This window comes from Heterocephalus glaber, unplaced genomic scaffold, assembly GCF_053883595.1.
Source record: "Heterocephalus glaber isolate CG9 unplaced genomic scaffold, H.glaber_assembly_v1.0 deba00001561, whole genome shotgun sequence".
NCBI lineage: Eukaryota > Metazoa > Chordata > Mammalia > Rodentia > Bathyergidae > Heterocephalus > Heterocephalus glaber.
Genome location: NW_028258349.1, coordinates 13,033,235 through 13,058,645, shown reverse-complemented (window position 1 = coordinate 13,058,645; position 25,411 = coordinate 13,033,235). Strand labels below are relative to the sequence as shown.

General features: G+C 37.0%; 3 protein-coding genes across 23 annotated transcripts in view; 2 read left to right on the top strand and 1 right to left on the bottom strand.

Annotated features, from left to right (window-relative positions):
* The window catches only part of Znf793 (zinc finger protein 793), a 39,073-nt gene extending 28,259 nt beyond the window's left edge, over positions 1 to 10,814 (top strand). For 7 of the 8 annotated variants that reach the window (XM_021239513.2, XM_021239511.2, XM_021239514.2 and 4 more), the window contains one exon: positions 1,862 to 10,814. In XM_021239513.2, coding sequence (XP_021095172.1) covers positions 1,862 to 2,844 — 983 coding nt within the window. In that variant the 3' untranslated portion in view covers positions 2,845 to 10,814. The remainder of the gene's footprint in view (positions 1 to 1,861) is intronic. The other variant, XM_087191308.1, reaches the window with a different exon arrangement.
* Znf829 (zinc finger protein 829) lies at positions 2,996 to 24,195 on the bottom strand. 9 transcript variants are annotated; one of them, XM_087191319.1, is made up of 7 exons: positions 23,903 to 24,089; positions 17,620 to 17,742; positions 17,208 to 17,303; positions 15,584 to 15,671; positions 8,247 to 12,679; positions 5,064 to 5,118; positions 2,996 to 4,033 (listed from the first exon to the last, which is right to left on the bottom strand). In XM_087191319.1, the coding sequence occupies exon 5, from the start codon at positions 12,666 to 12,668 to the stop codon at positions 11,700 to 11,702; it is 969 nt and encodes a 322-aa protein (XP_087047445.1). In that variant the 5' UTR covers positions 12,669 to 12,679; positions 15,584 to 15,671; positions 17,208 to 17,303; positions 17,620 to 17,742; positions 23,903 to 24,089; the 3' UTR covers positions 2,996 to 4,033; positions 5,064 to 5,118; positions 8,247 to 11,699. The 9 variants fall into 9 exon arrangements, 8 of the variants coding, with proteins under 8 accessions (XP_087047445.1, XP_087047448.1, XP_087047449.1 ...); XM_087191322.1 differs by lacking the exon at positions 23,903 to 24,089 and adding an exon at positions 24,171 to 24,195 and having other exon boundaries at positions 2,996 to 5,118; XM_087191323.1 differs by having other exon boundaries at positions 2,996 to 5,118; positions 17,611 to 17,742.
* Znf568 (zinc finger protein 568) overlaps positions 24,164 to 25,411 on the top strand; it is a 78,393-nt gene continuing 77,145 nt past the window's right edge. For all 6 annotated transcript variants that reach the window (XM_087191233.1, XM_013077410.3, XM_004858985.3 and 3 more), the window contains exon 1: positions 24,164 to 24,407. The gene's annotated coding sequence lies outside the window, so the exon portion shown is untranslated. The remainder of the gene's footprint in view (positions 24,408 to 25,411) is intronic.

Below are 25,411 nucleotides of genomic sequence, written 5' to 3'. Positions count from 1 at the left end.
CTTGAGATTATTAGTATACCTTCTCTTTCACACTCAGATGTTCTTGCAAATAGCTTCTGTTTTTCCCACTCCTCCTAGTGTTATTCTCTAACACTTTCCAGGTAAAATGCTTCAGACCATATACAGCCTCATTGTCCATCCTTTCCTTCCTCCTTCAAATTTAAGTCACTCCCACAGATGGAAGAGTATGGGATCACAGAAGAGGAAGCAGTGAGCTTCATTTGGGAGTTAGGCGGTAGTAGGTATCCAGGGGATGGCTGGGTGGTAAAGTAGGTAAGGTAGGGCCCATCTTAACCATTTCTAATTAACATTCAGTGTGGATGTAAAATAGCTATATAAAATGTCCCAAAAGTATCTTATGTACCTCTCCACTTTTTACTTCCCACTGATGTCTCCTAAAATTGGACCCAGATTAACTCATACCTGAATGTCTGTCTTTAAGTCAGAGGTTATTTTTGTGCCATAGACCTCTTTGGCATTCTCTTCAAGACCCTTTTTTTTTTTTTCTCATGTGACAGTGAAAGTTGAGCATGGTGATACACACCTGTAATCTCAGCCAGTTGGGGAGGCTGAGGCAGGATTGCAGGTTCAAGGCTATTCTGGGTATATACACACACACACACACACACACTCTCAAGATTATGAAAGAAACAAATTACTGAAAAATAGTAATTATCAAAATAAAAAGTGAGAAATACAGTTATCAAGATATTCTCAAAATGTGTGACCTAGTAGTAGATGCAGTTCCTTATTTATACATCAAATAATGAAGTATAGCTTTAGGTCTAATAAATATCAAAGTAGAGATGATTGTAAATGCTTTATAAAAATCTATGAGATGAAAATACCATATTCATAAATAAGTGCACAAAGATATTACTCTGTAGTTGTTTATATTCATAATCAAAAGACATGCTCAATTGTAATTAGAACTTAGTGAGAATAAAGGTGTAATTCTTTCCTGTCCAAGTTCATAACCCCTGTGATTTCTATTCACCAAGAACTGGTGTTTTAATTTTTTTTGAGATAGGGTCTCAGTGTGGCTGGCCTTGAACTCATGATCCTCTTGCTTCAGCCTTGAAAGTAGCTGGGATTACAAGCATGTGCCACCACACCTGGCTACAAGTCTTGTTTTAAATCCTAATTTTGTTGAAGTCATTCTTTCATCTAATCAATTTGAGAGTACTTTATTAATTTATATTATAATCAACTCAACAGGATAAACTCTGATAATTGCTATATCAGTACTTATCAAACTCTAACATGGAATTCTTGCTAAAATACAGATTTTTTGATTCAGTAGGTCAGGGGTGCAGCCTGAGATTGATCTAATGAGCTTTCAGGTAAAGACAAAGGTGCCCCATGAAGACCCTTACATTGAATAGCAAGGTACTATGTAATGTTTAAACCTCTCCTATATGTCGGGAAACCATGTTCTACAGGTCATCTACACATTTTTGTGAATAAAGTTTTATTGGAACATAGTCACAATCATATTTACATAGTGTCTGTGTTTTCTTGCTACAATTAGAGAATTAAATAATTGTGAGAGAGACCATATGACCCATAAAGCCTCAAATGTTTTCTCTTTGGCCCTTTAAGAACAAGTTTGCCAATCCCTGCATTGTTATGTCATCCCATCTTTGAAATTATTTCTGTGTATCCTATGGTATATTGCATTCCATTGTGCCAGTGTTGTGAATCTTCTTTACCACAGAACATTCTTCCCTGAATTGTGCTTTTTATTATGGTTCATATACTGTACACACTTCAAATTTGAGGGCATTTCTTAAAGTAGATTTATTACAGCTCATAATAAGCATAAAAATTCATAAGAATGATTCACTTGTACTTTCTCCAGAAGATATCTGGCAAGTTGATGTCCAGAGGAAGAGACAGCAAGACACATTTTTGAGGCAAGGTGCATTCATCAGCAAGAGAGCATTGCCCCAGGGAAAAATCCATGCATGTGATAAGTTTGGGAAAATATCACTTTTGAGCACTGATCTTCTTCCTTCAATTCAAAGGCCCAATAATTGGGATCCTTGTGGAAAGAGTTTGAATGATAATTTAAACTTGATTGGTTTGAAGACAAACTATGCAAAAAAACAAGATGAGTGTAATGGATATGGGAAATTGTTGCAGTGCAGCAACCATGATAAAAGATCTACTGGACAAAAACCCTGGGGATGCAGTCACTGTGAGAAAGCTTTCAGCCACAACCCAGCACTTATATATAAACCAGCAGTGACCAGTTCTCTTGTGTACAAACGAAAGAGGATTCCACCTGCAGAAAAACCCCATGTCTGTAGCGAGTGTGGGAAAGCCTTCTGCTACAAGTCTGAATTCATTAGGCATCAGAGAAGTCACACAGGGGAGAAGCCTTATGGATGCACTGACTGTGGGAAGGCCTTTTCACATAAGTCAACCCTAATTAAACACCAGAGAATTCACACTGGGGTAAGACCCTTTGAATGCTTTTTTTGTGGGAAAGCCTTTACCCAGAAGTCACACCGCACAGAACATCAGAGAACACATACAGGAGAGAGACCTTTTGTGTGCAGTGAATGTGGGAAGTCATTTGGTGAGAAGTCATACCTCAATGTACATCGAAAAATGCACACAGGAGAAAGACCCTATCGTTGCAGAGAATGTGGAAAATGCTTCAGCCAGAAGTCATGCCTCAATAAACACTGGAGAACTCATACAGGAGAAAAACCCTATGGGTGCAATGAATGTGGCAAAGCTTTCTACCAGAAGCCAAACCTAAGCAGACATCAGAAAATTCATGCTAGAAAGAATGCCTACAGGAATGAAAACTTAATGATTGTGGGAAAACCTTGACCATGATACCCAGTTTCATGAGGTATAGGAATTTATCCTTAGGAGAAATCTTAACTTAATGAATTTAGTCAAAATATTCTATTTAAAGGAAATTCATACTGCAAATATGATGAAACTTTGATGGAAAGATTATGGAAAATACTTTATAAAATACTGTATAAACATTTTTATTGAGATAAAATTTTAAATGTATTAAATAGAATAACAACAGATTACAAAATATATAAGAAAAGACAGAAGTATATGATGATACTTTCCTCATTGTAACACATAATAATTATTTATATTTTGGAATTGTTAATGTGAATCACATAAATTGTGAATATCAAATCCATATATCACATAGTACACAGAATGTCATCCTCTCCAGTTTTTCTACCATTTTCACCATTATCACCATTTTCTTCTGGTGTCTTAACTGTATAAAAAACAGTAACAACACAATGGCCAGCTACTTTAAGAACTTCAGCATAATATACCAGCTACATTTTCTCTACCTTGTTTGTAATAAATGTAAATGGGTTTAGCAGTTGTTACTAAGCCCTTCTCTGAATAAGAAAGCAATGTTTTTAATGTCATTTGGTGTGTCAGTCAAAAGTTTATTAAAAAGTTATTTTGTTGGAAACACATTAAAGCTAAGGAGTAATCTAACCACCTGACATTGGGTAAACAAAACACTAGCAACTTGATAACTCAGCACGCTATTTAACAAAGCATAGTGTTTCCCTGGTATAGTGTACATTGTTCATATTTTCCTATTCTTGCTTAAACTATCTTGCAGCAAATTAGATGTGATATTCTTTATATGGGTCTTATAATTCAGAAATGTTTCATGCAGAAATCAGTGAAGTAGAACTTCTCTGCTGTCTTTAATTTTCCTTTTGAAAATTAATGCAGCAACATTGACTTTTCCCTATAACTTCTTGTAATTATCCTGGACACTATATTCCAAGTTTTCCATCATTCCAATGTTTGAAAAAACTTCTGTTTCCTTGAGCTGGCATGTTGTCTATATAAGAAAATAAATGAAATTGAAATCTATATTCTTCAAGATTTGCTTCCTTGACCCAGAAAGAGAAAGGAAATGAAATGTAACCATGACTAAAAGAATGATAAAGGGCCGGGGATTTAGCTCAGTAGTTTCGCCGCCTGCTGCACAAGTGCAAGGACCGGAGTTCGAGTTCGATCCCTGGTACCAAAAAAAAAAAGAATGATAAAAAACATGATTAAAAGAATGATAAAAATATAGCATGTACAACTCTAGATCAGTATATTTTAAAAACAGGAAATGGATGCTTTTTAAAAAGCAGACTAACATGAAAATTACAGTAATTTTTTTTACTGTACCACTGAACAAGTACTATTGAAAACAAGTACCACTGAAGCATTTGGAAAAGTGATTTAGGATCTATATTGAAAAATACTCCTGTCTTAGACAAATTCATGATTAATTCTATATATCTTTTAAAGTAATACCAAAGTAATTGATATTTTAATCTATGGACTTAACTATTCATTTTACTTTATGAAGTCAGAATAAAGTTGGAAAAAATTAAAGATCAGTCTTACGAATATAAAATAATTAAAATTATGACAAATAGAATTCACCTGTATACCTAAAGAATGACCAACTATGACTGTGATGACCAAATAAGAGTTATCCAAAAAATGCAGAACCAATTCAGTATTAGGAAATATATCAATAAAATTAACAGCTTAAAGGAGAAAAATCATGATCCATCAAGAGGCACTGACAAGGGATTTAGTAGAATTTGCAAATATTTCTAATGATGTACTATAAGTTATAATCAGTGGTAACCACTTAAAGGGTTTCTTTAGCAAAACCCCATACTATATATTATACTCAAGCCATTTTAAAAAATCAGGAATTGAATATTATCTTAGAAACAAGGAAGTATAAAATAATCGATATAAGCAATGAAAAAGAAAAGGAAAACTATCCCTTTTTGCAGAAGATATGGTTAGGTAATAAATGAAGATACTAATTTATTTTAAGGTAATTTTCTAAGAAGGCAACATATAGAAATCAAGAACTGTTGTCTGTACTGACAATAAACATCTAATAATTTATGTACTTCTTTTGGAAATTGCACTAATCCTTAATGATTTTTTTCTTTTTAGCTTTTGTGAAATCATCATAAATTTAATATGAAAAATGCTTGAGAATTTAGACAAGTATGAAAAAGAAAATGTCATACCAGGGCCAGGGATTTAGCTCAGTGGTTACGCTGCCTGTCTTGAAAGCGCAAGGACCTGAGTTCAATCCCCAGTACCAAAAAAAAAAAAGTCATACGAGATATCAGAATATAACATGAAAGAAAGAATTATAATGAAATTATTATAATATTAGCAAAGGAACAGATTAATACATCAATAGAATAGAAAACTTAAAATAGACCTTTGTGTATAGAAAAGGTACAGTCTCGAATCACAAGGGAAAAGAGTACTTTATTTAAAAAGAATTCTGGCCTGATTCGCTTTAAATTTGGAAAAAAAGATGAACGCACTGAACAAAAATATCCAAAAACAAAGTCCAGGAGGATTTAAGACTTCAGTTTTTAAAAATAAAGCTCTTTTTTAAAAAAAGTCAAAGACTACACAAACTAGAATTGAGAGAAATTAGATTTACCAATACAGGATATTCAAAAGCTATTAAAAATAAGTATTTGACTACATAAATAGTACTCTTTTGGATGGCAAAGGATGTTATAAAAAATAAGAGATAATTGGGGAAAATATTTGTGGAACTGATTATAGAGGAAACATGCCTCAAATTGACAGGAAAAACATACCCAAAGAGCAAAACATGGCAAAAAAATAAATGCAGAGTTGTAAGAAGAGCAAATCTTAAGTGGCTGATCTATCAAAAAATGTTTAGCTTCAATAATTGTTGGGGAATGTAGATTAAATTTATAATGAGATAACACTATGCAAAGAGTGCTTTTTGCTGTCAGAACAAGATTGCTCTTAATGCTTGTTGGAAACACATTTTGAAAAGCAATTCAAATTGCTGTTTTGACAAGTAACCTGGAAACATCCATTAAAACTTAAAATACTTATTTTACTTTGGAGAATCTTCCTCTTGGAAGATATAGCCTCGGTACACAAAGGACAGGTGAACATATTTATTGTAACTTGGTTTCTAATGGTAAAAACAAAACCAAGAACAACAACAAGGGAAACTCACTCGAATAAAAGTAATGCCTATCAGTAGGGAAATTGAGAGAAGAAAATGTCTACATTATATCTGTTCCATAGAATGTTTATACAAGGTGGAAAATTAAAACTATGCTACTGGAATTAAGTGAAATTCACAATGCTTTCTTCGGTGAAAAAAAGCAAGAGATAATGATATATGTAAAATACTACCTACCTGTCTTTGTAAAGCAGTAACAAAATGTTTTTAGGTGTTTTTGAATGTATGTTATGTATGATTTTATATGCATGGAGAAAAGTTTGGAAGAATATGTACTGAATTGAGGGGAAGTGGGTGATGCAGGTAGCTTATGGGAGAGTCAGAGAAAGGGGGGAAAGGAGAGGCAAAAAGAAAGTAAATGACTCAACCAAGTATGATACCTCAAATGTGTAAGTAGATATTTGGGGCAGGGCAGGTAAAAGGGAGCTAAATTTCTAATTTGTAGGATGTTTGTGGTATATTTGTTAAGTGAAAGAGCAGAGTGTATAATGTATATGATTCTATTTTAAAAATAAAAACTTTGGGCCAAGGATGTAGCTAGTGGTAGAGTGCTTGCGTAGCATGCTCAAGACCCTGGGCTCAATCCCAGCACCATAATAAATGAATACAACATAAAACGCCCCACGTGTATATTATATATGCATGTATATTTATGAGCAAGGATAATTGTGGAAAGATACACAACCAAGGTGTTAGCATTCTACCTTGGTGATGGCAAATATAAAATAGTTGTGTACTTTATATATCTTTGTATTGTTTTACTTGTTAACATGTTACTTTTGTAAGTTAAAAAACATAAAATAAAGGGGGCCAACATTTCCAAATGCAAAAAGCCTTGAAAATGTTTGTTTTCTGACAAGATGGCTGACTGACCTGATCTACTGCCTTTCCTTCTGCTCAGTCATGAGAATGTCATGAGAGTATAAGTGTAGATGTAAAGAGCAAAAGACTTTGAGGTACCCCCAATAATTCTGATGGTCAGCCAAGGGCAATCAGATTTGGTTTACAACCCTAATCACCTCTAATCCTTAGTCCTAAAAAAAGCATTCTCTTCATAAAAAATAGATGATGAGAAACACTGAATTATGACATTTATGGACACTGGCATATAGCTTTAACTACCACTTAATCTCAATTGTCAACTTGTCTGGATTAAGAAACTCTTATACAAGTGAATGGATCATGGGGACCTTTTACTCATCAGTGGATTAATCCACCAATGTTCACAGCCGAATATTTTAGGAGCTGGGGCCCAGTTCAAGGTGGTCACTGGGGGCATGTCTTTGGAGGGTGTTATCTCATTGGTGTATTCCCCTTGTGCTCTGCTTCCCAGTATTCACAGAGAGCAGTTTTGCTCCACCGTGTCCTTCTGCCATGATGTGTGCTTCAACTTAGACCCTTGTCCATGGACTGAAACCTCTAAAACTGAGCCAAATAAAACATTTTCTCCTTTACATATGTTAGGTACTTTGTCCCAGCAAAGAAAAAGTGACTAATAAGAGTTTTTGGTTCCTTAGTGCTAATTATCTTTATCATAAACTTAGTAGCATAAAGCGACACACATTTTAAAACCATAATTTCTGAGTTGGGAGTGCAATTTTAGCTTAGTGCAAGTTTGGCTTAGCTCATGTTCAGAGTCACACAAAGCTGTAGTCAAGGTATTGGCCAGTGGTCTCATCTGACCCTCAACTAAGGAAGAGTCTGCTTCTCAGATCACATGGTTGTTGGAAGTATCATTCTAATTTTAGTATATGTGCTACCGAAGCGAGCACGGTTGTTGGAAGTATATATTGTTCATTGTGATGTGTTGGGCTGAGGGGGTCAACTTATTGCTGACTGTGGGGCAGAGGCTACTTTCACTCAGTTCCTTGCCATATGAGGCCTCACAGTCTAGCAACTTCTTTGAAATAAAGAATATGGTACTAATATAGAAGATATAACTTTACACACTATCACCATGGATATGATATCTTGTTACTCTTGCTCTATTCTATTAGAAGCAAATGACAAGTCCCAGTCAGGCTCAAGAAGAAATTACATATGGCTGTAATTTCCATTTTCACAATATCAGGTGGCAGAGATGACTGGGGGCCATCTTAGCATTTACCCACCTCATGGGGAAACACTATTTGAAAGTAGGAATGAATGAGGTCAATTATGTTGGAACAAAAATCTAAGTACCTACCTGCTGCTAGGCTCCATGAGTACAGATTCCAAATGTTCTTCCTGGAACTTCTCTACTGAACAAAAGTTATACAATGATTTATCTATAAGTATATCCCGAGTGCTTATAATGAACCAGGCACTGTTTTAGATGCTGGGGATGTAGTAGCAAATAGCAACTGGTAATTGTCAAGGTGTAAAAAATAAACAGGGCAAAGAAATAGGAAATAGGAGGGAAGTGAAATTTTAGATACAGGAGCCAGGAAAGTCCTCAAAAATGACCTCTGCTGATGGAAATGAGGGATCTAATAATGCTACTGTCTAGAAAAAAGTATTCCGGGAAAGGGAACAGCAAATGTAAATGCCCTAAGACAGAACTGTCTGCTGAGTAACCATTTATCCCAAAATTTAATAACCTAAAACAGTAGTAAACATCATCTCACACAGTGTCTATGAGTAAAGAATTCAGAAAGTGGGGCTGGGGATTTAGCTCAATGGTTCTGCCGCCTGCCTGGAAAGCACAAGGTCCCAAGCTCAATCCCTGGTACCAAAGAAAAAAAAGAAAAAAAAAATTCAGGAAGCTCCATTGGAGTCACACTTCCCCAAACTGTATTTTCCCCTCATTCTTCCTGTGCCCAAATCTTTTGTTTCATATGGTCCCTCTTTCCACTCTCCAGAAAGTGGGAGCCCAAATGCCATTTTTGGTTATGGTAGGAACACCCCTGCCACGGCTTCTCTGCTTGCCTTCTTTCTTCTTCCTTCCTTTTACCCTCCCACCCTCTAGGGTCTTCACACTGAGATACATCCCCATCCCTCCCCCCTTTTATTTTAAAACAGTCTCACTAAGTTGCTCAGGCTGGGCTTGAATAGGAATTCTCCTGCCTCAGCCTCCCAGAGTACTGGCATTAAAAGTGTACACCTCTCTGGTTTCTGCTACCAAAAAGCAGAGTCTAAGCTGTCCAGCATGTCTTTCAAATCAAGTGGCTCCCAATGTGCCCTACCATCTGCTAATAAGAGAGGTTACAGGGCGACACTTTCTTATAACTGGCACCATGTTGATCAGCAAGACATAGGCAGCTGTTTTCTGCATTAGTTACAGCTTTTACACAAATGGTGAGTAGCTTTTCTACAAACATCACATTTACTGGTCTTTCCCATTTATGAATTCTTTGATATGAACTATGATGTATATATTTTAAAAGTCCTTTCACAAACAGTAACAACAATGAAATACACTGATGGTAATATTGGATAACATCCATTAGATTATTCACCATATATTAGAAACAGTCCCAACATTTCACATTTAATTAATTTAATCATCACAACAAACACATTATTAGTATATACTTATAAATGCAAACTATAACAACATTAAGTTTTCTGCAAGTATTTACACAGTTCATACATATTTGTGTATATACATGTATATAAGTATATTAAAGTCTAGAAGATAAAATTGATAAGTGAATACAAACTCACAGAATAAATTTCTACTATTTTAAAGGAGATGACTGGAACAATATTGGCAATAATTTATAGGGAGAAAATATTCATTAGTTATTTCTGCATTGAAATGTAATATTTAGGGCCGGGGATTTAGCTCAGTGGTTCCACCGCATGCCTCGCAAGTGCAAGGTCCGGAGTGTTAGGTACTTCAGAGCCCTCACAGAGCAAGCCCCCTCCTCTCCTTTCCCCTTGCCCCACTCCGGCCACAGGGAACAGGGAACTTAGGCTTGACCTCCCTTTGTTAGTGACTCTCTGCCTAGTTAAGGACTTTCTGCCCCACCGGTTTCGTGGTCAGATGTTCCAGTAAGATAGGGGCTTCCCGAAAATGGTTACTCCATCTCCCCAACCGAAACCTGTTGCTACATACCCTAGCCCCAATTACCTCCCCCCGCCACCAGACTAGTGCTCTCCCACCTGCAAAACCCCATATAAGCCTCCAGCTCAGCTCATGCTGCTGCTGGTCTCCCTTCTGTGAGTCAGCCTGGCAGGCTGCAGACTGCAGCCCCAATAAAGGCTTGCTGCCTGAACATCCGTGTGTGCCCCCTTCTTTGGCGACCCTTTCACTGAGTTTGATCCCCGGTAGCAAAAAAAAAAGTAATATTTAACAGAAAAAACAAAAAGCATTAAAGTTGTATTTAGGAGGCAACTTTTATACCTGAAAAGCTTCAGAGTATACTATAACATTTATCAGTAGTTACTTAACAAAATGATAGTTGAGCACAGGGAAACAAATTATGACACAATTAAAAATAGTAAAGATCTACACTTATTGAAATAGTAATCATGGAATATTCTGGATTATAGTACAGCATGGATATTATATTTAAATTGGGAATGATTTCTTATAATAATTTGAAAGTAGACATCTCTGGTCAGTAGGATTAAGATAATCTTTATCTTAATCCCTTTTTTCTCCTTTTAAAAAAAAAAATACAAAAACAAGGAAGAAAATGAGCTGTTCTCAAAAATGTTACAATTTTGCCACAAGTTAAATGTCCATGTAATACAAGTTACAGTGCCAAATTGGTGGAAGAATAGACCTATAGGTCACAACAATAGAAAAATGGCCCCCAAACATAAGCCGAAATAAATATATTAAATAGAGACCAATGGGAAAGGAAGGAATTACTGGATAAGTATTTTGGGTAGAATCTTTTTTTTTTTAGAGAAGGGAGGTTTAAATTTAGACAAATGTATTTTAAAATACATTTGATTAACAAATTACAGTAACGATGGGACTATAGTTCAGTGATAGAGTATTTGTTAGGATGCTTGAGGCCTTGGGCTCAAACCAGAAGCACTAGAAAAAAATTCCTGGTTTGATAGTGCAAGCTACTCAGGAGGCAGAGGCAGTAAGATTGCAAGTTCCAACCAAGCCTGGGCAACTCAGTGAGACCCTGTCAAAAAAAAAAAAAGGATTAAGGATGTAGCTCAGTGGTAGAGCACCCCTGGCTTTAAGACCAAGTACCAAAAAATAATAAACAGGTTATATATAAAAGAAAAGTATAAGCACATTAGACAAAATAGTGTTAACAGGGTGTTATGCTTTAAACTGTGTCCCTCCAAAAAGACACAGTGAAGCCATAATCCCTGGTGTCAGTGAATGGGATCTTACATAGAAACAGGATGTTTACAAATGTAATCAAGCTAAGATGAGATCATTAGTATCCATATAAAAGAAGATACATAGAATGCAATGCAAAGATGAAGAAGGAGAGGGGAATGCTAAGGATGGCTGGATTCCCCACAAGCCAGGGGAAAGGCATGAAATGCATTCTCTCTCAGAGTTCTCATAAGGAACCAACCTGGCAACAACTTTGATTTTGGTTTTTTAGACTTCAAAACTGTGAGAGAATAAATTTCTGTTGTTTTAAGTTACCAAGCTGAATTTGCATTTCCTGGTTTGTTTTCATTACCTTTTTTAAAAATAGGAAGATTAGTAACAAATAGCCTTACTTTCTATCATTTATGCAATATGAATTCCCTCATGGCGAATGAGGTCTGAGCGACTACCAAAGGCCTTTCCACATTCCTTACAGTGATAAGGTTTCTCACCCTTGTGAATTCTCTGATGTTGAGTAAGGTTTGAGCCTTTATTAAAGGCCTTCCCACATTCATTACATTCGTATGGTTTTTCATCTGTATGGATTCTCTGATGTTGAATAAGTTCTGAGCTCTGAATAAAGGCCTTTCCACATTCTTTACATTCATAGAGTTTCTCACCAGCATGAATTCTGTGATGGTTAGTAAGTGTTGAGGCACTACTGAAGGCTTTCCCACATTCCTTACATTCATAAGGTTTCTCACCAGTATGCATTCTGTGATGTTGAATAAGCCTTGAGTGTTGAGTAAAAGCTTTTCCACATTCCTTACATTCATAAGGCTTCTCACCAGTATGAATTCTGAGATGTGGAAAAAGTTGTGAACTTTTAGTAAAGGCTTTTCCACATACTTTACATTCATAAGGTTTCTCACCTGAGTGAATTCTCTGATGATCATTAAGGTTTGAGCAATAATTAAAAGCTTTTCCACATTCTTTACATTTATAGGGTTTCTCACCAGTGTGAATCCTCTGGTGTTGAGAAAAATATGAACTACAACTAAAAGCCTTGCCACATTCATTACATTCATATGGTTTTTCACCGGTGTGAATCCTCTGATGTCTAGTAACAAGTGAACCACGACTAAAGGATTTCCCACACTCCTTACATTCATAGGGTTTTTCACCAGAATGAATTCTCTGATGTTGAATAAATTGTGAGTTCTGATCAAAGGTCTTCCCACATGTCTTACATTCACAGGGTTTCTCTTCATTAATAGTTTTTTTATGTGGAGTAAGAAATGTAGGCTGAATAAAAGTAGGCATGTCTTCAGAGGTAAGTATTACTTGACTGAATTGTCTCTTCTTTAGAGATAATATTTTGGTCTCGCACATTGATTCCAGATCTGAAGGAAAATAAAAAAGAAAATATTCGGGCCCGGGGATTTAGCTCAGTGGTTCTGCCGCCTGCCTCACAAGCACAAGGACCCGAGTTCGATCCCCAGTACAAAACAAGCAAAAAAAAAGAAAATATTCATTTTTTTCCTACTCTGGAGAAGTTGTATTTCTAAAAAAGAAAAAGGAGGATTAAACAGGAGGATAAACTGGGAAAGGACATGCTTATATAGGTCTCAAATATGGTAAAGCAATTTGTAAAACTGGCAAGAAAAGCACAGACACTATGAAGAGATAATAAAAGCTGAGGAAATGGTTAGGGAAGTAGATGAACTCTATGATTCTCAAATTTTGGTGTGGGTTAGAATCATCTTAAACACAGGAGAGAACATACTGCTTGGGACCATCCATATTATATAGATTCTAAACAATATACATGTATATAAACATATATGCACATACACAGAACATCATACTCTATGTTTTGTAATGTGTAGATAACTGTTAGACCTACATGAAAGGACTACTGAGAAGAGTAAATGTGTTGAAATGTATAACTGACTGCAAAGGTGTCAGTGTCAGTGACTCTGCAAAAGTGTATTGTTGGCAAATTCACATTGGGGAAACACTGGCAGCAACTCTTAAAATGTTGAATAAAACTGAGAAATGGTAGGTAAGTCTTTTGTGTATAAAACATGAGATGAAAAAAAATTCCCTGAAAATAATTTCTCTTGGAACTCAGTAAGACTGACCTTAAAAAAGAATGGCAATCACTAAGTAGGGAGGCAGTACAAGTTTGAGACAGAAGAAACATAGGATTGAAATATACTGTGAGAAGAGAGGAACTCCACGTCAACAAATGAGAAGTAAGCCCTAGTTTTATGTTCTAAGCCAAGTACTTAAGCGCTGAGCTTTCTATACCTCATGTGTTAAAATGAGAATAATTAACTTATGATTACTACCAAGATAAGGAATACCATGTAAATAATCTAGTTTAAAATAAAGCACTCAGTACTGATGGCTATTGTTACGAAAGAATGTCACAGCAAAAACAGGGATATTCAGCAAATGAAATAGCTTGCAGACATCAAAATAGAACCAGGTAGACCATCTCAAGACAAATACATGACCCTTTTCCTCCTCTCTCTCTGATGGATCACTGGCCAATTTTAGTTCATAAAAATCTCTTGCAACTGTCTCTTCTAATACTTGTACTCTGGACCAGCATCATTACTTTCTTAGGCAACTACAGAAATCTTCTAATGGTTTTCCCATTGTGCTCCAGCATCTTATTAATTTATTGAGCACCTGAAGTGATACTTGGTCTAGACTTGTGCTATCTAAAAGCTAAGCTACTTGGTAATTACCAATAAGATCCTGCCTATCTCTCCAGCCCTGGCTCATATGCCACTTCTACTTGCTCAGGAAGCTGTATCCTTCACGCACATCTAGTTCTCCCTGTCCATCGGGACCTTCTAACCAGGGTTTTCTCTTTGCTAGTATACCACCACATACTCTAAATCATGTGGGCCCTGTTAATTGCTGCTCATCATTTAGGCCTTGGCCCGAAACATACCTCTAGTGAGGCTATACCTGATGTTTAGTCTAAATTATGGTCTTTTTCATATTTGACCTTATGTCATTGATTTTTCTTTAACAGCACTCATTTGTAATATTATAGGCATCTGTGAAGATACAATAAGATCAAGAATATCTGATCCTCCAATAGATACTCAGCTCTTGGCAAAATGCCTAAAACATACAAGAAGCTGAGGCACTAAACGAAGTTTTAGGTGTACTGTTCTCAAAAATAAAATTTAAGAAACACATATGGTCAACTCTTATTGTTTACAGTAGTTATGTTCTATAAATTTGCCAGAAACATTGAGTTATTAAATACCAAACTACTGCTTTCATTAACTGAATATAGTATATATAATCTTGTTTTGCACTTCTATTTAAAGACACTTGATATTGTTGGTTGATTACTATTGAATGTGTGGACAATAGCACTATAATTTATGCCTAAACAAATCTTCTCTAACATGTATGTTCTCCATAAGGCATATCATAGTCTTCTTGTGCTTAGGAACACTAAACAGTACTTAATACTATGCTTGGGGCCATTTTATTTGTTTTTGTAGTGCTGGGGTTTGAACCTAGGGCCTCACACATGCTAAACAGGTGCTTTGCCATGGAAATAAACCCCAGGCCCTCGGGTATGTTTTAAACAATGAGATCACCAACAGAAGGCACAAAAATCTGATCCCAACACTATGAAACAAGAAAACAAAAGAAAAAAAAAAAGGAAGAAAGAAAATATGGAAAATGTGACACTAAGAAAAGTACAAAAAGATACTTTTTTTACAGTATGAGAGTTAAAATAAAGCAAAGCAACATCTTGTTTGATCTCAGCTGGGAAAGTATGCAGTGGGAGATAAGATATTTTTCCCTTCTATATATAACCAGGAAAGCTATCTGAGCAATGGTTTTGGGAGTACAAATAAATTTTAGTAAGTTGGTGAATTTGTAAATATAGATTCAATAAGGACTGTATTTTTATTAAAAATGAGGTATAATTTCTATTAGAACTGGCAGCCTCTCTTTATCTCTCTCTCTATATACATATTATGTACACATACACACACACATGCACACACGTATGAGTTCACCATTTCTTGTTCATGAATCCATAACTGAAACTGCCAGGACAAAGGATACTGGAAAAGCGGTAGCAGCAATAAAACTTGGAAGCTGGAAAGCCAATTAATTAGTAAACAGTAAGTGATTCTGCAGACCAGGGAAACAAGACCCTAAGTAGGTAAATTCTACAAAGATGACCCATGGTGCAGATCTGTAAAAATAAAGTATTGAAAACATCAGATATTTCAAATAATGAGGTGAAGGAGAAATACCAAAAGCTGAAGAATGAGTTCAAAGGTTTTATGAGATCCCCTCCATACTCCACATAGAAGGATGATTAACTTCTCTTCAGTCAGAAAACTAGAAATATAGAAAAATGAATGAGAGAGAATTTGAATTCAGAATATCCTATATAGTTGTAGGCATGATTACTGAATTAAGAATAAAATATTAACATAAAATATACCTACTTGTGATTATAGTAAAGAATATATCTGACCTTTGTCCTGAGTTCTTTTTTTTTTTTGGTACCAGGGATTGAACTCGGGTCCTTGCACTTGCGTAGCAGGCAATGAAACCACTGAGCTAAATCCCTGGCCCCTGTCCTGAGTTCTTGGCATAGAGCTTCAAAAGCCCTTGGAATTTCCTGATAAAAATGACTTTCATTAATCAGAATGAGTCCTTTCTGGCCATACTTGAATTTATGTTAATGAGGTGATTCATGATGTGGCCACAGATCATTTCAAGGGAGAAGTTGGTCAAAAGACTAGGTCTGTGATTAGACAGTTGGGACTTTCAGCCTCACCCTAACCCCTGACCTCTCAGGACAGGAGACAGATTAAAGACTCAGTTCAATCATTAGGCCAGAAAGCTAATCAAGCATACCTATATAATGAAACTCTAAAATTGAAGGTGAGGATTGGGAGAAGTTTACTAGTTGGTAAACATATCAATAGAGAAGGATAAGTGATATATCCTGACACCATGGGGACAAAATTTCTTGTGCTTGAGACCCTCCTAGTCCTTGCCCTATGTACCTTTACCTGGCAGTTCATTTATATCTTTATATAAGACAGTGATCATAAGAATAGTGCTGCCATGAGTTCTGGAATTATTCTAACAATTTACCAAGGTGTTCTGAGGTGCTAAGGATATTCTAGTTCTGCCAACCTTTTCTTTTTCTTTTTCTTTTCTTTGGTACTGAGGATCGAACTCAGGACCTTGCACTTGCAAGGCAGGTGTGGCACCACTGAGCTAAATAAATCCTCAGGCCTGCCAACTTTTTAAAAAAATGTAGTGCTGGAGATCAAACCCAGGGCCTTGAGTATGCTAGGCACATGCTCCACCACTTAGCTACATTCCCAGTACAAGAATGTTCTATTACTATCTCAAGTGCTGGTTACATGGATGGATTCCCTTCACACAACTTATCATGTTCTATAATTACGTAGTTTTCTGTATATGTGATATAAATTTTTTAAAAAAGTAAAAGTTTTACTTTTTAAAATGAAAGAATAAATTGCTAAATCAAGGAAAAGCTGATCAAAGAAACTGAATAACTGGAAAGTAGATGAAATGTAAACTAGTACAGGGAAAGGAAAAAACCATACATTTATATACATGTATTTCTTAGGGCAAGAATACCTTCTGCTATATAATTCTAAATACAGCATATATTAAGAAGGAATGACATCTAAAATGTAGGTTGACTAACTGTTTTGAAAATAAAGGCATTTACTATACTGCAGTAGGAAAAAAGTATAGGAAGGGGGAAAACATGATGACTCATATGGAAGAGCCCTTGGGCCTTTGAGGGGAGGGCCTTGAGAGCCTCATAACATCTCAGAAGTAATGTCTTCTCATAGCTCTGCTCCTGCTCTATAATCTCTCACTTACCTGAACACAGGTGTCTGGTCAGCTCTTTGTCCACTGTCCAGGGCTCTTTTCCTTGTTCCAATAATGAGATCACAGCTGGCTTAGAACTGGAAAATCCTGGTCACAAGAAAAGACATGGGAATCGTTATGCTGCAGGTGTTCCAGAAATCAGATCTAGTTCTTTAGTGATCAAGGAAGAGATGCCAATACAGAGAAGAGCTGAGAAAGATGAAAAAGATGAAGCTTCAGCTGCAGCCCCCCTGGAGCTGCCCATTTCTAGCTCTTCCATTCCATTTCAACTCAAACCATTCCTTGGTGAACCAGGAGTAGAAATTCAGTAGTTACTTGAAGTGAATAATTCACAATTTAAAAAGGAGACATTTTTAAGGGCAAACTCTGAATTTCGAAGGGTAGCTTTCCTTACTTTACTCACTGAAATCAGGTTGGTGAAATTCTCCAACATCACTTCTTTGTATAAATTTATCTGATCAGAGTCCAGGGATTCCCATTCCTCCTGAGAGAAGTCTATGGACACTTTCCTGAACATCGCTGGCCCCTGAAACAAGAAACATGCTCTTACAAAGGAAAGAGAGAAGATGATAGTAGAAGAGATAGAAGGCTCTGCAGGAAGGAACGCAGTAAGCAAATAAAAGGGGCTGGCATCGTGTCATTAGAAGACATAACTTTTGTGTACCAGTGTTTATGTCTTGGAATGGATAAATAGCTTGAACTTTTCCAAAGATATGAAACAGAAAGCACCTAGCTCAATGAGGAAGTTCCTTCCCCTTTCCCTTTTTTCACTTTAAACCTTAGAAGAGGGAAAATGTGATGGACTTTCACAACTATCTTACACTATATTTTAGAGTAAAATTTCAGAGTATCAAGGAAAAAGAACTTTCTAAAAGCTAGAAGAAGACAACCACAAAAAAAAATTTCAGAAACTAGAATGGCAATAAGACTTCTTACAACAGCATTTGGAATCCAGAAGAAAATAAAACAATTCCTTTACTACTATTACAAAGCCAAATGAATTCTGGCTCAGAATTCTATATTAACTCAAATTAACAAGCTAGTATAAAGATTAAGTCAAGAGAGTTCTATATGGCAATTATAAAATTGTCTCTGATGTAGCTTTTCTTAGGAAGGTACTGGACTACATTCCATCAAAACTTGGAAGTAAAGTAGAAAAATTAAACAGGAAAACTAACACAAGGATGCTGAACAAAGTCCCAGCATAACTGTAAAAGGCAAGTCCCAGGAAAATATCTGGCAGCAGACCTGGGGAAAAATATTTAGAATCAGAGGACAGAAGACTGTAAGGAAGGAGCTCTGCAAGGAAAAATAAGGAGTTAATATGTTTGATCATGTGGAAAATATTTACAGTCAACTGAAAGCCATATTAGAGGATTAGAAAAAAAATGGCACAACATATATGGACCTAGGCAAATTAAGAAGCAAGGCAGTTTACTCTCAGAAAAATGAAAATTGTACTAGAAAGAATCCAAGGTCTAGTATACTATTTGGCTAAGATTAACAATATCTGAAAGATCCTAATCACATGGATAAGATGACTTACGATATAACTCCATTGGAGGGAAACAAAATGAGGAAAATGGAAAAATCTCAATACACCTTTACCTGGCAGGTCACTAAAAATATTTATCAAAAATAGCAATATAGGGATATTAATTTGAAAAATGCCAAGACAAACACAAAAAGAGTTGAAGTAGCATGAGGGGAGTAGGACTGGGTAGTGGGACAATGACTAATAATTTTTCATAAATCTTCCAACATTTCTTGAACTACAGAGGTACTGGTGATTGCATTAAGCTATATTCCCAACCCCCTTTCTAAAATTTTGAGACAGGGTACTAAGTTGTCCAGGCTTGCCTAGAACTTGGTACAGTATCCTTCTGCCTCAGCCTTCCTAGAAACTGGGAGTATTCACCATTCACCACCATGCCTGGTTGGTTCTCTTTTCTAATTTTTACACTATTTTTCTCTTGTCTAAGTACCTGGGTTAATATCTTCAAAAGAATGTTAAATAACATTGGTAATGGTGTATATATCCTTTTTTCTACCAGTTTTATTGGAAATGCTTCAAATATTTCTTGATTAAACACTAGGTTAGCTTCTGAAAACAATTTTATTCCTTTTGAAATTTATTTTCTACTACAGCACATTATTTCCTTCATTAATCTTCATTAATATTGGGCAATAATCTTCACTGTAGAAATGGCAAAGATAATTGTAGGTTGATGGGAGAAGGTAGCCAGATTCTCGAGATTGGCATAGAAAAAGGGGTTGGGCAAACTCAGTCCTCTTCTAACAAAAGTCAGATAGGACAGCCTTAAGTTGAGTAGATTTGAGAAGATTATTCTCACTCTGATTTTCATTGCATCTGCATCATTGCATCTGTATCACACATATTTTTAAAATTAAGAGTAGACCCATTCTAAGTTCTAAATTTATACCTTGAGAAAACACTTTTCCTATACTGAGTCCTCTCTCCTAGTCCCTTCTATTTTCAGATAAAACAATCATATGTTGAATGGATTGCCTTAGGATTTACTGAATTCCCCAAGAGACAAATTGAGTACTGATATATTACTATCACTTGGGGGAAGAATCCCAAAACTCTGCCCACCACCTACTCCTGAAATGAGGTAAAGTTCTTTTGCTTAATATTGTTTTCCTTTAAACTATAAATATCAACTCTAGAAACCAAGAATAAATAAAGAGACAGAAAAGAATGAAATTCTAACCGTGAAGGAGAGAGGATAGAAAATGAGACAAAGGAAATCTCTGAAGAGATAAAGACTGAGGATTTTTCTGTACCAGTAGATACCCATCCACGAATTCAATAATCCTTATAAATTCCAAGCAGATAAGTGAAAGGAAATGCACACTTAAGATATATTAAAATTATAGGGAAAAAATCAAAGTCCTTTAAAAAGTCAGAGAAAGCAAAAACAGACTACCTTAGAAGGAGAAGTGCTGAAGTAATTAAGATTGACACAGGGATAAGCAAATCAATGGAATAGAATATGGAGCTCATGAATATTCCCATGTACTTATGGACAATGGACAAACAGAATGGAGTTTCCAATATATGGTATTGAGAAAAAGTGGGGGGGGGAAAAACCTGACCCATATACCTGCCAGTTACAAGTGGAATTCTTTTTTTTGTAGTACCAGGAATTGAACCCAGGGCCTTTGCACTGAGCTACATATCAGCCTTTAAATTTTTTTTTTTTACTTTAAAAACAGAGTCCTTATCTCCATAGATGCAGAAAAAACATTTGACAAAATCCAACATGCATTTATGATAAAAACCCTACAAAAATTGGAGTAGATGGTCTCTACCTCAAACTGATAGAAGCCATCTATGAAAAACCAACAACCAATATCATACTAAATGGTCAAAAACTGAAATCCTTCACACGAAAATCAGGAACAAGACAAGGATTTCCACTATCACCACTCTTGTTCAATATAGTTCTGGAAACATTAGCCATGGCAATTAGACAAGAGAAAGAAATAAAAGGAATAAAGATAGGAAATGAAGAAGTCAAATTGTCATTATTTGCAGATGACATGATACTGTATATAGAAGACCCCAAGAACTCCACCAAAAGTCTTCTAGACTTAATAACCAAATTCAGTCAAGTAGCTGGTTACAAGGTCAACACACAAAAATCAATAGCTTTCCTTTACATGAATGACAGACTCACTGAGAGAGAAATAGGGCAAATAATTCCTTTCACAATAGCATCCCAAAAAACTGAAATACCTAGGAATCATCCTAACGAAAGAAATCAAAGACCTCTTCTCTGAAAACTATAGCACTCTGAAAAGAGAGATTGAAGATAATATCAGAAAATGGACAGACATCCCCTGCTCCTGGGTAGGAAGGATTAATATAGTGAAAATGGCCATACTTCCAAAACTGCTATATAGATTCAATGCAATTCCAATTGAAATCCCAGCAGCATCCTTCATGGACCTTGAGAAAACAATCCAAAAATTCATTTGGAACAAGAAGAGACCCAGAATAGCCAAAGCAATTGTAGGTAACAGAGACATGGCAGGGAGTATCACAGTCCCCAACCTGCAACTCTACTACAAAGCTACTGTGATAAAAACAGCATGGTACTGGCAAAGAAACAGACCTGAGGACCAGTGGAACAGATTAGAAGATGCAGAAACAATGCCAGAGACACACTCAGCCATCTCATCTTCGATAAAGGAGCCAAACACCCTCACTGGAGGAAAGATAGCCTCTTTAATAAATGGTGCTGGAAAAATTGGGCTTCAACTTGCCAAAGATTAAAACTAGACCTATATCTCTCACCATGCACTAAACTAAAATCAAAATGGATTAAAGATCTAAATATTAAAATAGAAACTCTGAACCAGTTGGAACAGAGGTTAGGTAGAACCCTTGAAGACATCGGTGTAGGAAAAGATTTTATGAACAAAACCTCAGTTGCCCGTGAACTAGCACAAACAATCAACAAATGGGATCTCTTCTTATTAAAAGGCTTCTGCACAGCAAGACAAACCACCAGCAGTGTGAAGAGACAACCCACAATATGGGAAAAAAATCTTCACCTGCTCTTCCTCAGACAAAGGTCTACTATCTCGAATCTATAAAGAACTGAAAAAGATCAGACCTCCCAAATTTAAAGACCCAATCGAAAAATGGGCAGCTGAAATGAACAGACATTTCTCAGATAAAAAAGTAGAAATAGCAAATAAATACATGAAAAAATGTTCAACATCACTGGTCATTCGAGAGTTGCAAATGAAAACAACGCTGAGATTCCACTTCACTCCAGAAAGAATGGCTGCTATCATGAAATCAACCAATAACACATGTTGGTGGGGCTGTGGGGAAAGAGGAACCCTGCTCCACTGCTGGTGGGAGTGTAGACTGGTGCAAGCACTGTGGAAATCAGTATGGAGATACCTCAAAGAACTAGGACTGGAAGTCCCATTTGACCCTGCTATTCCAGTGCTGGGGATCTTCCCCAAAGAATTAAAAGAATCATACCACAGTGATATATGTGCACCCATGTTCATAGCAGCACAGTTTGTAATAGCTAAAACTTGGAAACAGCCCAAATGCCCATCAACTGGAGACTGGATAAAGAAAATGTGGTTTTTTAAATAAAATGGAGTACTACTCAGCCACAAAAAATGAGAAATTAGAGACATTTATAGCTAAGTGGATGCACATTGAAGCGATACTCTTAAGTGAAATAAATAAGACATACATGTGTAAATACCGAATAGTTTCTCTGGTGTGAGAAACTGAAAGTGTAAATAAGGACTAAATGTATAATAGGTAATGCAAAATAGGAAGAAAAGGGGCAAAGGGGAAGGAAGTGGGAGGGCTAGGGGAAAGGATAGAAGGGAATGGGATTAATATGAGAAAATGGAAAAATAGGAACAAAATCTTTGTAAATAGGGAGGACTGGAGGGGTTGAAGGGAGGGCTGGGCAAGGATGAAAAATAAGAACCAAGAGAGACTATGTAAAGGTGCAAATTTCCAATGATGAATGTCATATTGTATACCTAAAATGTACCAATGATTAGAATGAATAATTGATAATGTAAAATAGGAAGAAAAGGTCCAAAGGGGTAGGGGTAGGGGTAGTGGGAGGGGCAGGGGAAAGGAAAGAAGGGAAAGGAAAAATGATGAGAAATGGAAAAAATGGAAATAAAGTCTTTGTAAATAGGGAAGGGTGGAGGGCGTGAAGGGAGGGCTAGGAATGGGGAAAAAATAAGAACCAAGATTCATTATGTAAAGGTACAATTCCTAATGAGAAATGTAATTGTGTTGTATACCTACAATGTACCAATAAAATAATTTAATACAAAAAAAAAAAAAACAACAAAAAAACCCAGAGTCTTGCTAAGTTGCCAAGTTGCCCAGACTGGGTTAGGACTTATGATTCTCCTGCCTCAGCCTCCCAGAGTACTATTTAAATGGAAAAGCAAAACTTATTTAGTATAAATAACGGTATTAGTATGAGCACTAGGTATATAGAGAATATAAGGCTTTAATACCAGGCACAACCTTTACTTCAATGGAGAATTTATAGACACCTATATTCAAATAAAATATCTTTATAAACCAAAAATTTCAGAGGAAAATCAAAAAAGAAATCACACCACATCTTGTATATTACTTGTATTAATCCATCATGCATTGTTTCTTTCTCTTGTGGGTGACTCACATGGAAAAGGAAGAACTAGGAGGAAAAAAAAATAGCCACTAGGTTTTTCTTGGTACTCAAAGTGAGGTCAGAAATCATTACTAGTCCCATCCCATTACCTATCCCACAGAGGGGATGGAGATCAATTTCAACACTTCAAGGGAAAAGGCTGTGTTCACTGCTGTCCAGGGTTAGAATATGACCAAACCTCAGAAGTATCCCGGAGACACAGTTTTTAATCACAATCGCACGGGTGCCCCATACTAATACACATAGTGCCACGTATATTTAGATAATCATACTTCAGCCAAATGCTTACAATGACCAGACATTCTATAGGCCGACACACTCCCACAAATTCCCTTCTTCGGTGAGCTCTGCCAGCAACAGCTCCCCACGGGCCTCCATGATTCTCGCCTAAGGCCTTTCCAGTCTTCTCGCATCTAAACCTGCAAACCTGAACCGGCTACACGGACGACCCCGATCTCTCACCTCAACGATCTAACGGGTACCGCCAAGAGTGACGAAACGTCCAAATTCCCCAAAGAAGAGCGACAGGCTACTGTGCCCTCTGGGAAATGTAGTCTAGAATAGGGTCCACGCCTATTCCTCTCAGCAACTTGTCTGAGCCCACCCGCAACGACTGCTCCAATAACTCTCACGTCCAAATGCAGTTTCATGACTGTGAGTCAAAACAGAGCGCAGCGCGGTAGTTAGGCCTCTCCTGCAATCCTGGTTCCCCGGCTCCCTTACACCATACCTCAGGAGCTCTCTGACCGGAAGTTGAATTAGGCCGCAGTGCATTCTGGGCGGAGTCACGCCCTGGGATGTAGCGGTCGAAGATACTTTACCTGGCTTGTGACCCTGGAGTCTGTCCAGAACCTCTTTGCAGGTGAATTTCACCCAGGCTTTCACAAACTGCTTGCTGGATGCACATTTGAGCGTTTCCAGTAGGCGAAGCTGACAAGTCCCCGCAGCAGGAAGCAAGGGTCCGGAGGTAAGGGCTGGAGGGGTCGGGATTGTACCGTCCGCGGGTGGCTGACGGCGGAGGCTGTCAGGTGGTCCTTGGGGTCCGGAGTAGGGGTAGTGGGGAGCGCCGGTCGTATGAGTAAGTTACTGGTGAGTTACGGGTTGGGACAACAAACTGGTGGATGTCTGTCGTGTGTGTTTATAATTTGAGGGGTGTGATGAAGATGTGTGGTTGTGTCAGTGGGGTGGCTACATTTGATGTTTGATGTTTGTGGTTATGCATTTGTGATTAAGGGTGTAGTGAGTGTGAGCGTGGCTAATTGTATGATGGTAATGTTTAATGGTTCTCGCCTTATTTGGGTTAGTTTCTCCAGCTTTTGACACAGTTGGTAACCACTTTACATTTTTTGGACTTGACATGGTGCCACATGCCTATAATCCCAACGTTCTGGGAAGGTGATACAAGATTGCAAGTTGAACTCCAAGGTGGTCATTATTTTTATTTATTTATTTATTTATTTTGGTACCGGGGATTGAACTCGGGTCCTTGCGCTTGCGCAGCAGGCGGCGAAACCACTGAGCTAAATCCCCGGCCCTAAGGTGGTCATTATTAAGGAGACCCTCTCTCAAAAGATAAAAAAGGAGGCCAGGGATTTAGCTCATTGGTCCCACCGCCTGCCTCGAAAGCGCAAGGTCCTGAGTTCGATCCCCAGTACCAAAAAAAAAAAAAAAAAAAAAAAAAGATAAAAAGGGGATGGGGATGTAGCTCAGTAAAGGATAGGCCTACCCTGCCATAAAGAAGAATGAGCTTGGTCCGGGGATTTAGCTCAGTGGTTTCGCCGCCTGCTGCGCAAGCTCAAGGACTCGAGTTCGATCCCCGGAACCAAAAAATAAAATAAAATAAAGTAAAAGAAGAATGAGCTTATAGCTAAATGGATGGACCTTGAGACCATACTCTTAAGTGAAATAAATTGGACACACATGTTTGAGTGCTGTGTTGTTTCTGTAGTGTGAGAAACCAAAAGTAGAAAT

What these genes read in the sequence shown, in the direction of transcription:
- Znf829 (XM_087191324.1), bottom strand. Translation starts at nt 17,733, where the DNA reads ATGTTCAGGAAAGTGTCCATAGACTTCTCTCAGGAGGAATGGGAATCC. An exon ending in CACCAACCTGATTTCAGTGA is followed by an intron (nt 17,304 to 17,615) that starts GTAAAGTAAGGA and finishes TCTTGTGACCAG; the next exon opens with GATTTTCCAGTTCTAAGCCA. An exon ending in GACCAGACACCTGTGTTCAG is followed by an intron (nt 12,680 to 17,207) that starts GTAAGTGAGAGA and finishes ATTTTCCTTCAG; the next exon opens with ATCTGGAATCAATGTGCGAG.